General features: G+C 33.9%; 1 protein-coding gene across 6 annotated transcripts in view; it reads left to right on the forward strand.

The window, feature by feature from the left end:
* Window positions 1-13389, forward strand: part of AP1AR (adaptor related protein complex 1 associated regulatory protein) — a 29391-nt gene that overhangs the window by 14405 nt on the left and 1597 nt on the right. For 3 of the 6 annotated variants that reach the window (XM_033427746.2, XM_033427744.2, XM_049709648.1), the window contains 6 exons: window positions 1734-1830; window positions 3003-3101; window positions 5032-5090; window positions 5909-5982; window positions 7054-7182; window positions 10303-10564. In XM_033427746.2, the coding sequence (XP_033283637.1) occupies window positions 1734-1830; window positions 3003-3101; window positions 5032-5090; window positions 5909-5982; window positions 7054-7182; window positions 10303-10564 (720 nt within the window). Of the gene's footprint in view, window positions 1-1733; window positions 1831-3002; window positions 3102-5031; window positions 5091-5908; window positions 5983-7053; window positions 7183-10302; window positions 13072-13389 lie in introns of those variants that run through there. The other 3 variants (XM_004269562.4, XM_049709647.1, XM_033427748.2) reach the window with 3 other exon arrangements.

A 13389-nucleotide genomic window follows, 5' to 3' on the forward strand; every position in this document is an offset into this window, starting at 1 on the left:
AGTGGGCAAAAAGAACCAGGAGAGCATAGAAAGCCAAGGGAGGAGGTAGAGACAGACTGACAGATGGAATGGAGGGAATGGTCAGCACTGCCACATGAAACTGAAGAAATATTATAAGGACTTAAACTGTCTCATATTTGGCAACATAGAGGCCATTAATTACCTTTGTTAGAGTTAGTAGAGCGATGAAAGCAGATGCAGACTGTCGTGAGTTGATGAGAGAATGGGAAGTAAGGACATAGAAGGGAAGAGAAACACAGTTGTTAGGAGCAAGGAGCTAGACTACTTGGGTTCAGATTCTAGCTTTGCCACATACTATATGACTTACTTGGACATAATCTGTCTTCATCTCATTTCCCTCATATGTATGATCTCTGTATCTACCTTACAGGGTTGTTTTAAGAATGAAAATTAGTCAATATATGTAAAGCACATAGAAAAGAACCTGACACATAGTAAGTGCTAGATGTGCTATCAATAAACTTTTAATTTCAGACATTTTGGCTGAAATGAGAAGGAGAGAGCGAGCAGTAGTTAGAGATAGATATAGGTCAAATGAAAGTTTTTCCTTCTTCCTTTCTTTCCTTCCTTTCTTCCAATCTTTTTTTTTTTTTTTTTTTCTTTCTTCCAATCTTCACAAGGAAGAGAGGTGAAAACAGACAAAAAGAGTAGACTGAAGAAAAGAGGTACTAATTGATGGAGCAATGTCCCACAGAATTCTCTGGAGTGAAGGTGGTATGGGGTAGCATCAGTGATGAATGAATCAAGTATAAGTGTGACAGGTGACCTTGAACAAATTAAGGAATACCACCTCTTTAGAGGAAGGAGGGAAGAGTAGGGAGGATAGACTTAGGTGAGAGGAGGACTGGCAAGAAGTTGAGGGATTTGATGGTTGGAGACATGCTCGTCATGTCTCAGAGTGGGGTGAAATTGACTTCTAAGAGAAAAGACTTTGAATGAAGAACTTAAGGAGTGTGTTTGTGAAGATTTTGAAGTAGTTAGCATAGGATGTGAGAGGGAGTTGGCCATGTATAAGTAAAGGGTTATTGCTAGGGGCAGAGGGCCAAACAGATGTAGGATTTTCTCTCACAGCTCTCAGCAGAAAGAGCTAATCATGGAAATGATCCAAGGTCAGAGAATGAGTAATCTGGGTGAATAAGGCATAATGACAGGTGTGCAGGAAGGCGAGTATGTGGGTAAGAAAGTACTTCAGATTTGCCACAGAGTCCACACTGGTTGTAAGTGAAGTAAAGCCAGAAGATGATCAGGATCGATAAACTGAGAGAAAAGGGAGGATCAAGGGCCTGGGGTGGTTAGAGGGATTGAGCAGGATAAATAGGGCAGTGGGTATGAGAGTTAGGAGTTCCAAAATGATATGAGGGCTGAGATCAGAGTATAGTATACTGAAGTTTATATTTTATGATGAACATTTTGGGATATAGTCAGATGGCTGAAGAGCCAAAGTAAAGGGAGTCCACATTTCTTTAAAGTTGATTTTAGGGCTAAAAAACGGTACTCTGATAGTATATCATCTTATATACCAAATTATAACAAGTATTAGAATGTATGATTTTTTACTCTAACAATTGAAATCATAGCATCAAATTGCTTTAATACATTTTTGACAGTAAAATTTCATAATTTCACTGATTTTATGAGTATTTTATTTAACTTGGACTCATCAGCACTTTTTTTTCCTTTTCTTTCTTTTTCTGCCTTATTTTTCTCTGTAGGCCTCTTACTGAGGAAGAAATTGTTGACCTAAGAGAGAAGCATTATGATTCTATTGTTGAAAAACAGAAAGATCTTGATATGAAAATCCAAAAAGAGGTAAATAGTCTTATGTTGCTTAAGTATATATTATCATAAAGTCTCTGTTTATATGGGAAAGATGTCATTAAATAATATATTGCATGTGAACCTAAATTTAGATACATAGAGGTGAAAATGAATTAAAAGTTAAAAAATTATTCCAGCCTATAATAATTTGGTTTAGTTTGGCACAATTTATCAGAAATCATATGCTGCCAATAAGTGAAGAGAATACATTCTTCTGGAAATAATTTCTGAATTCACAAGTAGGGACTCTGGCAAGATACATGCACCTTTGTGTTTAAAACTAACTTTAAAAATTACTCTGTTTCACAATAAGTGGTTTATTTTTTAAAATCTTTTTTTTTGTCTTGGATTTATTTATTCTTAGTAAGTGAACCAAGTACTTCTAACAATCATAAATGTTATATTTACTTTAATATATTTACAGAGGTGGCCTGTAATTATAGTTTTGCATTCACTAAACTAAATGGAATACGTCATATTCCATTATACATTTAAAAATAGTCTGTTTAGTACCAATTAGTGATTTCAACAGCATTAACTTAAGCTACACAATAGATGCTAATATTAGGCTAAAGAAAAATATTGTGTTGAAATTTGATTTTTAAATTTGATTTGACTTGCAGTAGATTATCAATAAAGCAGTTCGTATGCTATTATGAATGGCAGGAACTTAAATTTGGAAGTAATTTTTTAATAACTTGATGGTAGTAAAATACAGGACATGTGTATCAATGCACCATGAACTTTGTGAAAGCTTACTTCGCTTTGGTAGACAGTGATGTGATTGACCTTAGTTTTAAAGACCTTGGACTAAGGAGGGCCCAAACCATGAAACTAATCAGGGTGATCGGCATTGGAACGATTGTTGAGAATGAAGATCACTGCATAGTCTAAGGAAAGAAACAGTTTTGTATTTATGCAAACTAGATGCTCTACTTTATAATTCAGCTTCTAAAGAATTCTGTAACATGTTTGATATCATTTGAATTATTTTGTAAAAAGAGAAATGAGAAATCGCAGAAATTTAATTCTATTATGCTTTGTAGAACTCAGTTATTTTTTTAATAATTTATTTTTTATTTTATAAATAGAAGCATTTTATTTTTAGAGCAGTTAGACAGGTTCTGATTTTTGTTAATCCTTATTGTTTTGTTCATGTACAGTTAGCCTTACAAGAAGAGAAGTTAAGACTAGAAGAAGAAGCTTTATACGCTGCACAGCGTGAAGCAGCCAGGGCAGCAAAGCAGCAAAAGCTCTTGGAGGTGAGGGGAAAAGACCCCGACATATATTAGGGCTGCTTTTCTCCTGATTTTCTTTGACAAATCTTAGTTGGGACTTTTTCCCCCTAGAATCAAGGGCTTCTTGTTTAACAACAAATGTATTTATTCCTATACTCTTAGGAATTTTAAAGGGAAATTAGTTGGTCTTTAACAGCTAGAAATAACATCAAATTATATGCTTGTTACTGAGTGCTGTTTAGCTTTAAATTACCAGAAGCTAATTCTTGTTTATCCCAAAAATGAACTTTATACTTTTCCAAAATTCAGCATTCTTTTGGAAAAATAAATATACTCTGAGATGAAACATTGCAAAACTAACCTTTAAATATCATTTCTGCAGCATTTTTTAGTTTATTTTGTGAGGTTTTTTTTTTTTAACAATTTCTTGAACTGCTAGACTTTCTTATACTTCCTAAAATTGGGTAAGCTGAGCGATTTTGCCCCATAGGAATACTCTGTATTTCTCATCTTTATATTTGTGTCTTTGGGAGATTGGGAGTTTGGGTCTTGGGAAATCTTTGATGTAGTATCAGAAAAAACAACAGATTTATCATATCTTACCATGCTGTATTCAAACATGGCATTGTTATAATGCCAGACAGCTATTAATAATAGACATTTATGGAGCCCTGGCTAAGTGTCAGTAACTGTTCTGATTAGTTTACATGTTTTACCTTGTTTAATCGTCACAACAATCCTAAGAGAAAGGTAGTGTTTTTAATCCCCATTTTATAAGTGATGAAACCAAGGGACAGAGATGTTAAGTAACTTAAGATCCTACAGCTAATAAATGGCAGAGCCAGAATTCAAGCACTGCTTAGCCACTTTTCTATTTAGTATTTAGTATCTTCCTCCATCTTTTGCCTGTGTGAACTCTACTGCAGTGTTAACTGAAGTGTAGTACAAGGATTATGTCACATAATTATTGTAACTTAGATGAACTAAAAAATCATGTATCATTTTCTGTGTGATTTCTATGGGACCCATGCTCTTCATCTCTCTCTCTTTTTTTTTTTTTGGTGTTTCAACAGATTAATTAGATTATGTGAGGGAGTATCTTTTTTATTTTTATTTTTTACTAACTTCTAAGTAATGGGAAAGTTTAAAAATTAACTCCCTTCTACTAAGAAAGGAAAGTATTTTTCTGGTTATAATTTAGACATCTCTTTTTGCTATAATAAATTCTCTGCTGCTTACCTTTTAAAGACTAAAATGATTCCATATGCAAAATCTGAGTTCCTGAGTTTTTTCTTCCTTGAATAAATATTGATATGGGAACACATAGCAGTCTGTACACATATGCTGACACAAAGATACACAGATACATGCAAATTCATTTGATTTTAACAGTAGCCCTATGAATTTGCTAGGACAGTATTATAGCCATCTGTAATTTACAGATGAAGAAACGGAAAATAAAGGACATGCCAGGGACATACAGTAATAACTGTCAGAGCCATAACTCTGACAGGTTTTCTAAATCCTCTGTTTTTATTATTTCTGAGTCAAGCCAGCCAGGTCTTTTAGATTTTTTAATTGCTACTTATTTCACCCAGAATAGAACTTCATATACTGTTTTAACTATTACTTTCCAGTTATTAGAAGTTCTTAGGTGTAATAAGGAAGTCAGATATACCAATATATATTTTTTAAGTTATTTTTTAATAACAGTATGAATATTCTGACCACTTAAGGATTATACACTGAAAAATTGAGAGAAATTCTACCCATGAATAAGAGGATATAGAAGTGAACAGTGATTAATTTAAGGAAAGAAAAACTTCAATGGAATAACTTTTAAAGTTTTTTTTTCCCCGAAACTAGAAAATAACACTTTCTGGCATTGCATGAATAGTGTTAAAAAACATAATTTTACAACAGAGTGATTTTGTGTTGCATTATGTTTCCAAAGCAAGAAAGACAGAGAGTTTTGCAGCAATACCATCCTTCAAACAATGGAGAATATCAAAGGTAAATAGTGAAATATACTTCTTCCCTTTGTGGTAGAAAATATTATTTCCAAAGAGAACACAGTACACCTCTGGATGCTTATATACATATTCATGTGTATATGTTGCATAAAAAATGATTGCTTCTTGAAGACACTTGTAAGAATACTGAGAACATTTGCTTTATGTTGGAAAATGATCATCATTTATTTTAAATTGACTTTATTGCATTCTTAAGAGTGGTCACATCTTTCATACAGAATATGATGCAATAGCACACTGAATGCCTTTGGATAAATCGTTTATGCCTTGGTTGTTTGTGTTTTCCTTAGCTCCTCTCTTTTCTTATAATAAAGTTTATGTGTGATCTTTTTTTTTTTATGGCTGTGCCATGGGGCATGTGGGACCTTAGTTCCCCGATCAGGGATCAAACCTGTGCCCCCTGCATTGGGAGCAAGGAGTCTTAATCACTGAACAGCCAGGGAAGTCCCTATGTGATCATTTTTTAGAAGATGCATTTCAATGTCACATTTCCAGGAGTATTTCCTACTCACTCAAAGAAAATTGTTCATGCTTCATTATTGTAAATTACAAGTTAGACTTATGGCTAAGCTTTGGATTTTGACTTCAAGACTAACCAAAATCTTATTATTTTTCAGTTTATTGCTAGCATTAGGAAAAGTAAGACCTGTTTTGACTAGGTTATTCTAATTGTACAGCAATTATGAATTTGTATGGAATAGACCTTTTCAAACCAAAATGCCATCATTTAACTTAAGCATGAATTATGTTGTATCTACTATGAATATATAAAAAAAAATTATTTCACTTTTATTACAGTTCAGAACCAGAAGATGACTTTGAATCTTGTTTGAGAAATATAAAGTCACAGTATGAAGTATTTCGAAGTAGTAGTAAGTCTTTTAAAATATCTGCGTTCATTTTAAGGTTACTTTATGCCACGTTAAACAGATAATTGAAGATCCTGGCTCTGTTTTTCTAGAAGAACTTTCTGCCCTTCAATTTGTGTTGCCCAAATAAGTCAATTAACTAGTCCTTAATTATACAATTTTATCTTTCCTTTTTAAAAAGGAGTTGGAGAAACAGGAACAGACTCACAGATACAGAGAACAGACTTATGGTTGCCGGTGGAGGGGGGAAGGGGAAGGGATTGATTGGGAGTTGGGGGTTAGCAGATGCAAACTATTATATATAGAATGGATAAACAACAAGGGCCTACTGTATAGCACAGGGAAGTATATTCGATGTCTCATAATAAACCATAATGGAAAAGAATATGAAAAAGAATATATATGTATTAACTAAATCACTTTGCTGTACAGCAGAAATTAACACAACATTGTAAATCAACTATACTTCAATAATATAAATTTTAAAAATAAATAAAAGGAGTTGGAGCAAAGAAAAACCTCAGGCTATTTCTGTAGATATGTATAGGGAATCAGGAATTCCTTTTTCCATTTCCACTCTGTTCTCACCTCTCCTCCTCCCAGAAAAGGGAAGCAGGTACACAAAAGTGTATTTATTTTACTTACTACAAATTATAAGATTAAACTTTTCTCCAAGTTTCAAAAGTCAGAACTCCTGTGCTCCCCAGATAGGAAAGAATAGTAGTGGTTCCTTTTGAAAATATAGGTGCTTTTCATTTATCATTTTTAGTTTTTCATTTTTTTTTGCCCCCTTTTGTAATTGACTATTAAAAATACTGCCTAGAGTTCATCATATTTTAAATATTTATAATTCATTTAAATTTGCATGTGTACTGTGCTATATGGCAAAAAAAAGTAAAAAGAAAGCAGGAAAAGCTCTTTATACTATTTCTAACAGAAACTTACCAGTGTAATGATTTCAATAATTGTTTTATATGATGTTATGATTTGAAGAGAGGTGATTATTGCAAAATAAATGGTTGTAGTAAAAGAGTATAGCTCACCACATCTAATTGTATTTGGTGTATATTCTAGGACTCTCATCAGATGCCACGGTTTTGACACCAAATACAGAAAGCAGTTGTGATTTAATGACCAAAACTAAATCAACTAGTGGAAATGATGACAGCACATCTTTAGATCTAGAATGGGAAGATGAAGAAGGTATTTTATATTTACAATTTTCCTGAATATTTTTTAAAGGAATTTTGCCTTTTTTTTTTTTTTTTAATTTTATATATTTATTTATGGCTGTGTTGGCTCTTCGTTTCTGTGCAAGGGCTTTCTCTAGTTGCGGCAAGCGGGGGCCACTCTTCATCGCGGTGCGCCGACCTCTCACTATCGCGGCCTCTCTTGTTGCAGAGCACAGGCTCCAGATGCGCAGGCTCAGTAATTGTGGCTCACGGGGCTAGTTGCTCCGCGGCATGTGGGATCATCCCAGACCAGGGCTCGAACCCGTGTCCCCTGCATTAGCAGGCAGATTCTCAACCACTGGACCACCAGGGAAGCCCTACCTGAATATTTTTATTTAATATGTGTTAATTTATAGAAATCTACTTTGTGTTTTACTTTATTTAAACTGAAATGAATGCAAGGCCTTGAAAAATCAGTGTAAAAATTTCTTAGACTGTTATATTTTATCATTTGTTGTAAATTGTTTAGAAAGTTTCTGAATTCTTTTTTTTTAATTGTTTTTATTTTTGGCTGCATTGGTCTTTGTTGCTGCGCATGGGTTTTTCTCTAGTTGCGGCGAGTGGGGGCTACTCTTCGTTGCGGTGCATGGGCTTCTTATTGCAATGGCTTCTCTTGTTGCGGAGCGCGGGCTCTAGGTGCGCGGGCTTCAGTAGCTGTGGCACACGGGCTCTAGAGCGCAGGCTCAGTAGTTGTGGTTCACCGGCTTAGTTGCTCGGCAGCATGTGGGATCTTCCCGGACCAGGGATCAAACCCGTGTCCCCTGTATTGACAGGCAGATTCTCAACCACTGTGCCACCAGGGAAGTCTGAAAGTTGCTTAGTTCTTAGTGTTTCTTGAGATTTAGAAAATAAATGTTGTTTCTCATTTTAAGGTTTTTGTAATCCAGCCCATTTTACTCTGTAGGAATTACTGCCCGCTTGTGAGCAACCTAAAGCCAAAATTTAATTAACTTTTGGTTCATAATAAATAAGCAATTTGTTAGTTCTGTTGGTAGTACAAAAGCCATAACACAGACATGAGTTTGAATTTTACCTGGTATATCTTCCCAGCTATAGTACTTTAGATAGGTTTCTTAATCTCTCTAAACTGCAGTTAGTTCATCATAAAAAGGGAATTATAAACCTACTTTGAAGAATGATAATTCACTATTATATACTGATGGTCTAAAAAAGCTTGGCACATAATAGACAGTCAATAAATATTTGAACAAATTAAATCATGAATGTTAGGAGGAGTAAATAAAATTTATATAAAACACCCAGTACATAGTGTGGCACATAGCAGGTACTCAAAATTATAGCTAAATGTGGACTTTTTTTTTTTTAAATATTCAGCTATTTCACTGAATAAGGCCCAAGTCTTTATTTTCATTTTAAGAAATAGGTAATCCCAAAAGGAAGAATCAGTTACAGAATATGGAACTTTAACTTTAATTTTTTTTAATATTCAGTATCAAATATTTCATAGAATTTTGAGATGGAATAGACCTTAGATATACTCTAGTTGAGCCATTTGTTTTATCAGTAAAGAAACTGAATAACTTTAGCAAAGATTGCGTTAATTTACTTAAGTCTTCTCACCTAAACACTGTTTCCCCAACCCTATACTTTTGTTATTGTGTATTTATATCCCAATCTAGATTTTAAATTTATTTTTATTTTAGCATCTTGTTCAATTTGATCTAAAGCCTTTCAGGTGTTTTAATTCCTGATTGGTCATCCTTGCTGTATGCTAATCAAATTTTTAGATAACATGACTTTCAAGTTTGTTATTCAAATTATTATAACAGAATTATTAAACTAGACTAGGTAGAGGACAGAACCCTCCAGAAACCTGATGATGTCTAATCCAGCTTCCTTTAGACATATTATTCAATTAAATACAAATCCACAAACTTATATTAGTCTCCAGCTCATATTTTTATTGTGTCTATAAGGATGATTTAGTTTGCTAGATTGAGTGTGCAATTTTGGGGGAGTGACAGACAATAGTGATAGATTTATTTATTTTTTTAAAATGTATTTATTTGGCTGCACCAGGTCTTAGTTGTGGTATGCAGGATCTTTAGTTGCAACATGTGAGATCTAGTTCCCTGACCAGGGATCGAACCCCAGCCCCCTGCATTGAGAGCGTGGAGTCTTAACCACTGGACCACCAGGGAAGTCCCTAGATTTAAATGTTCTTTTATTATTGTAGGATCTGATTCTTTAAGCTCAGAAAACAAAATTATTGGGTGTGTCTAGAGATATTCTCTTATAATCTCTTTTCTTAGATTTTAATTCTATTAGCAGTGTTGATTCTGCACTTGCAAATTCAAATTTCTTTTCTGTCCTCCCTCTCTTCCTTCTGCCAAAATCATGTTTTTTTCTTCGAAGATTTTTGATGCTCACTTTACTGATCAGTTTCTTTCTGTTCAGAATTAGATCTAGAACAGTTTACCCTAGAAATGTCTCTACTTTGTTATACTAGAGTCAGACTAGCAAAAGAGCATAGACTTTGAAGCCAAACTGCATGGAATCTGTTTCTTGCCCCACTACTTCTATTGCTATGTGACCTTGGGCAAATCACTTTCCTCTTTCTGCCCTAGTTTCCTCAACTGCAGAATGGGGGATAATGATAGTACTGTAGGTAACTTCATAGAGTTGTTGAGGATCAAATCAGTTAACATATGTCAAGTGCAAACAACATTAACTGGAACCTAGTAAGTGCTGGAAATGTGTATTTCGTTATCATTATCATTAGAGTTACTATTATCTCTGAGAAATGAAATTGTCATCTAGGTAGGAAAGAAGTTTTGCAGACACACTAATTTGGCCGTATAAGACTAATAGCAATTGAAATCCTCCATGCATTCTGCTTTACTTATGGCTCTTCAGAAATTTCATCTTACTAGATTACCAGTGTTGCATAAAACTGTCCTTTGTTGAGTATTAATGTTCACTGTAGGATTATACCCTAACATTTCCCTTAAGAAAGGCTTCCGTATGACTGGCTTTTTAAGTTAATTCACAAATCAAGTCTGATAGTTTGTCTTTAATATAGCTCTTTAAATCTTTACTGAGATTTCTAATAACCCTGCCCATATAATAGGAATGAATCGAATGCTTCCAATGAGAGAACGTTCCAAAACAGAGGAAGACATTCTCCAGGCAGCACTTAAGTATAGCAGCAGGAAGACTGGAAGTAATCCTACATCTGCCTCGGATGATTCCAACGGGCTGGAGTGGGAGAATGATTTTGTTAGTGCCGAAATGGATGATAATGGCAATTCTGAGTATTCTGGATTTGTAAATCCTGTATTAGAACTGTCTGATTCTGGCCTAAAGCAATATGATGTGGATCAACAAAAACGGTAGGGAAAAATTGTGTGATCTTGTTTATCAGTTATGACCAAATGTTTAAAACCAACTAGAATGTATAAATGGTTGTGCTGAGCCTTTTTGTAAGAGGGGAAGTAAGAAACATGTTATAAATGCTTATTAGAAAGGAATAGGAATGATAGGTTATATCTGAATTGCTTCAGAATTAAGTGCAATTTCATCATCTGCCTTCTGCTTTTCAAAAACAATTTAATGGTTCTGTCATGTTATTAATTAAATTTCTTTAACTCTTTTCTTCATAGCAATCCTGTTTACTGTTTGTAGATTTTCAGCTTTTAAAATAGTTTTATTAATTTCACCTTGAATGCTTTCTTAACTCTGTTTCACTAGCTAACTGCGAAAGTATTAAGGCATTTTGTGTTAATTCTCAGCAGATGTGAAGGGATCATGAGGAGGGACTGCCAGATTCAGATTCAGAATAATGTTCCCTTTTCCAGCATTATTCATTCCTATGACTTACTTAAATTTTATTATGTGATAGTAAGCACAATTAATTTGAGTAGTGACCCGAAAGAAAAGCCAAAGTATCAGTTTCTTTCTACACTTGTTGCATATCCTACTATAATAATGTTGACTCAATCTGAACAAGGTATGTGATATGTTAAGATAATCTTTCAGAGTTTGGACACTTAAAGTGAGTAATCAAAAGATATTTAAGAAAATATATATACTTAGGTGGGTTTTTTTGTTTTGTTTTTTTGTTTTTGTTTTTTTTGCGGTACACGGGCCTCTCACTGTTGTGGCCTCTCGCGTTGTGGAGCACAGGCTCCAGTCACGCAGGCTCAGCGGCCATGGCTCACGGGCCCAGCCGCTCCGCGGCATGTGGGATCTTCCCAGACCGGGGCACGAACCCGCGTCCCCTGCATCGGCAGGCGGACTCTCAACCACTGCGCCACCAAGGAAGCCCTATACTTAGGTTTTTCACTTCCTTTTCTGTGCCACTATAAATGAATGTTGACTTTAATTGATATAGTAAATTTCTATCTGTCATTTTTTAAAATTCTGTATTTCCAATGAATGGTCTTGAAAGATTTTACACAGAACATATTCTCTGTGCATGATTTATTAAGAAGGGAAAACCTGAAAAAGGTAATACGGGTATTTCAAAGTAAATAAAATCCTTTCTGGCATGAAAGAATCCATTGATTTTATTAAGCTTTCCTTTGCCTTGTAATACAACATGCTTTAATGGGATGGAACTAAGTAAATCAATATATATAACTGAATTTTATGATATACAGTTAACTTTTCTTTTCTCTAAAGTTTACGTATTAATTTAAAAGGCCAAGGATATAAGACACTCCCTGATTGCTTGTCTTGATTTTGCTGAGGATTGAATATGACTTTAGTAAGCAAACTGTTTTTCAATTTTTCCTTAGTGTTTTTTTTTTATTTTTCTTGCAACAATGACAGTGCATGTTCTCGAAAATATAGGAAGGTCCAGATATAAATAGTAATTTAAAGTTCTTGCTATACTTTAAAAATATCATGTGGCCCTTTCAATATTTGAACTGCTGGGCAATGACATCTATAGTTTTGTCACCTTTTTTTATCTCATAGAAATAAATATGACACTTTAAATATGTAAATATATTAGGTAATGCTGTTATTTATGTCTCAACATAATTTAAGTTGTAGCTATGTCATTGGAAATATTTTAAAGATAATCTATATTCACGTTGCCTGTGTTATGCTTTTTAAAGTTTGTATACATCAGATGTATATTTTTGGTTTGGCATAAGCTACTATTGTAATTTTTCTTGGCATTTTGTTCATAAAGAATTTTTTGAAGGAATGGTAACTTCTCAAAGATTGTGAATAAACACATTTTTACATTTAAATAATTTGATTATTATAATAAATTATTTGATTATTACTAGTTTTACTCCATAAACATGCAACAGTTTTGACTCCTGGCTTGTAATTATTTTATTAAATCTGCTATGAAGACAAAAAAGAATGAATTGGTAAAGCAGGATGGAACTAAACTTGAAAATGTGTTTGAACTGCTAAGAAAAGGATATCAATTTTCTTGCTTTGTATGTTTATAAAAAGCACTAGAAATAACATTTATTCAGCAAATATTGGAGAATCTACTACTGTATCTGGTAGGGTGTTAGGGAGAGTGAATTTTATTTGATGTAGAATAGGAAGCCACTGACTTTTTGTAAGCCAGAGTGTACAGTGATCAGATTTGCATTTTCGAAAAATTCCTGTAGCTGCTATGTAGAGAATATGCTGTAGGAGGGCACAAGTGGATATATGTATAGTACTCCCAGTGGGACATGGTGTGGCTTGGATTGATAATTGCTATAGGAATGCAGAACACATTACCTTTAGAGGTAGACCAACAAGATTTTTTTTCAGTTTTATTGAGATATAATTGACACAGAGCACTGTATAAATTTAAGGTATACAGCATAATGATTTGACTTACATACATTGTGAAATGATTATCACAATAAATTTAATAAACATCTATCATCTCATAGATACAAAATTAAAGAAACAGGAAAAAATTTGTTTTTCTTGTGATGAGAACTCTTGGGATTTACTCTCTTAACTTTCATATATAACATACAGCAGTATTAATTATATTTATCATGTTGTACATTACATCCCTAGTACTTATTTATCTTATAACTGAAAGTTTGTACCTTTTGACTGCCTTCCTCCAAATTCCCTCTCCCCCTACCCTCCACCTCTGGTAACTACACATCTGATCTCTTTTTCTATTTGTTTGTTTGTTTGTCTGTTTTTGAAGTACAATTGACTACAACACTATGTTAGTTCATGT

The sequence above is a fragment of the Orcinus orca genome, chromosome 4 (genome assembly GCF_937001465.1).
Source record: "Orcinus orca chromosome 4, mOrcOrc1.1, whole genome shotgun sequence".
Classification (NCBI taxonomy): Eukaryota; Metazoa; Chordata; class Mammalia; order Artiodactyla; family Delphinidae; genus Orcinus; species Orcinus orca.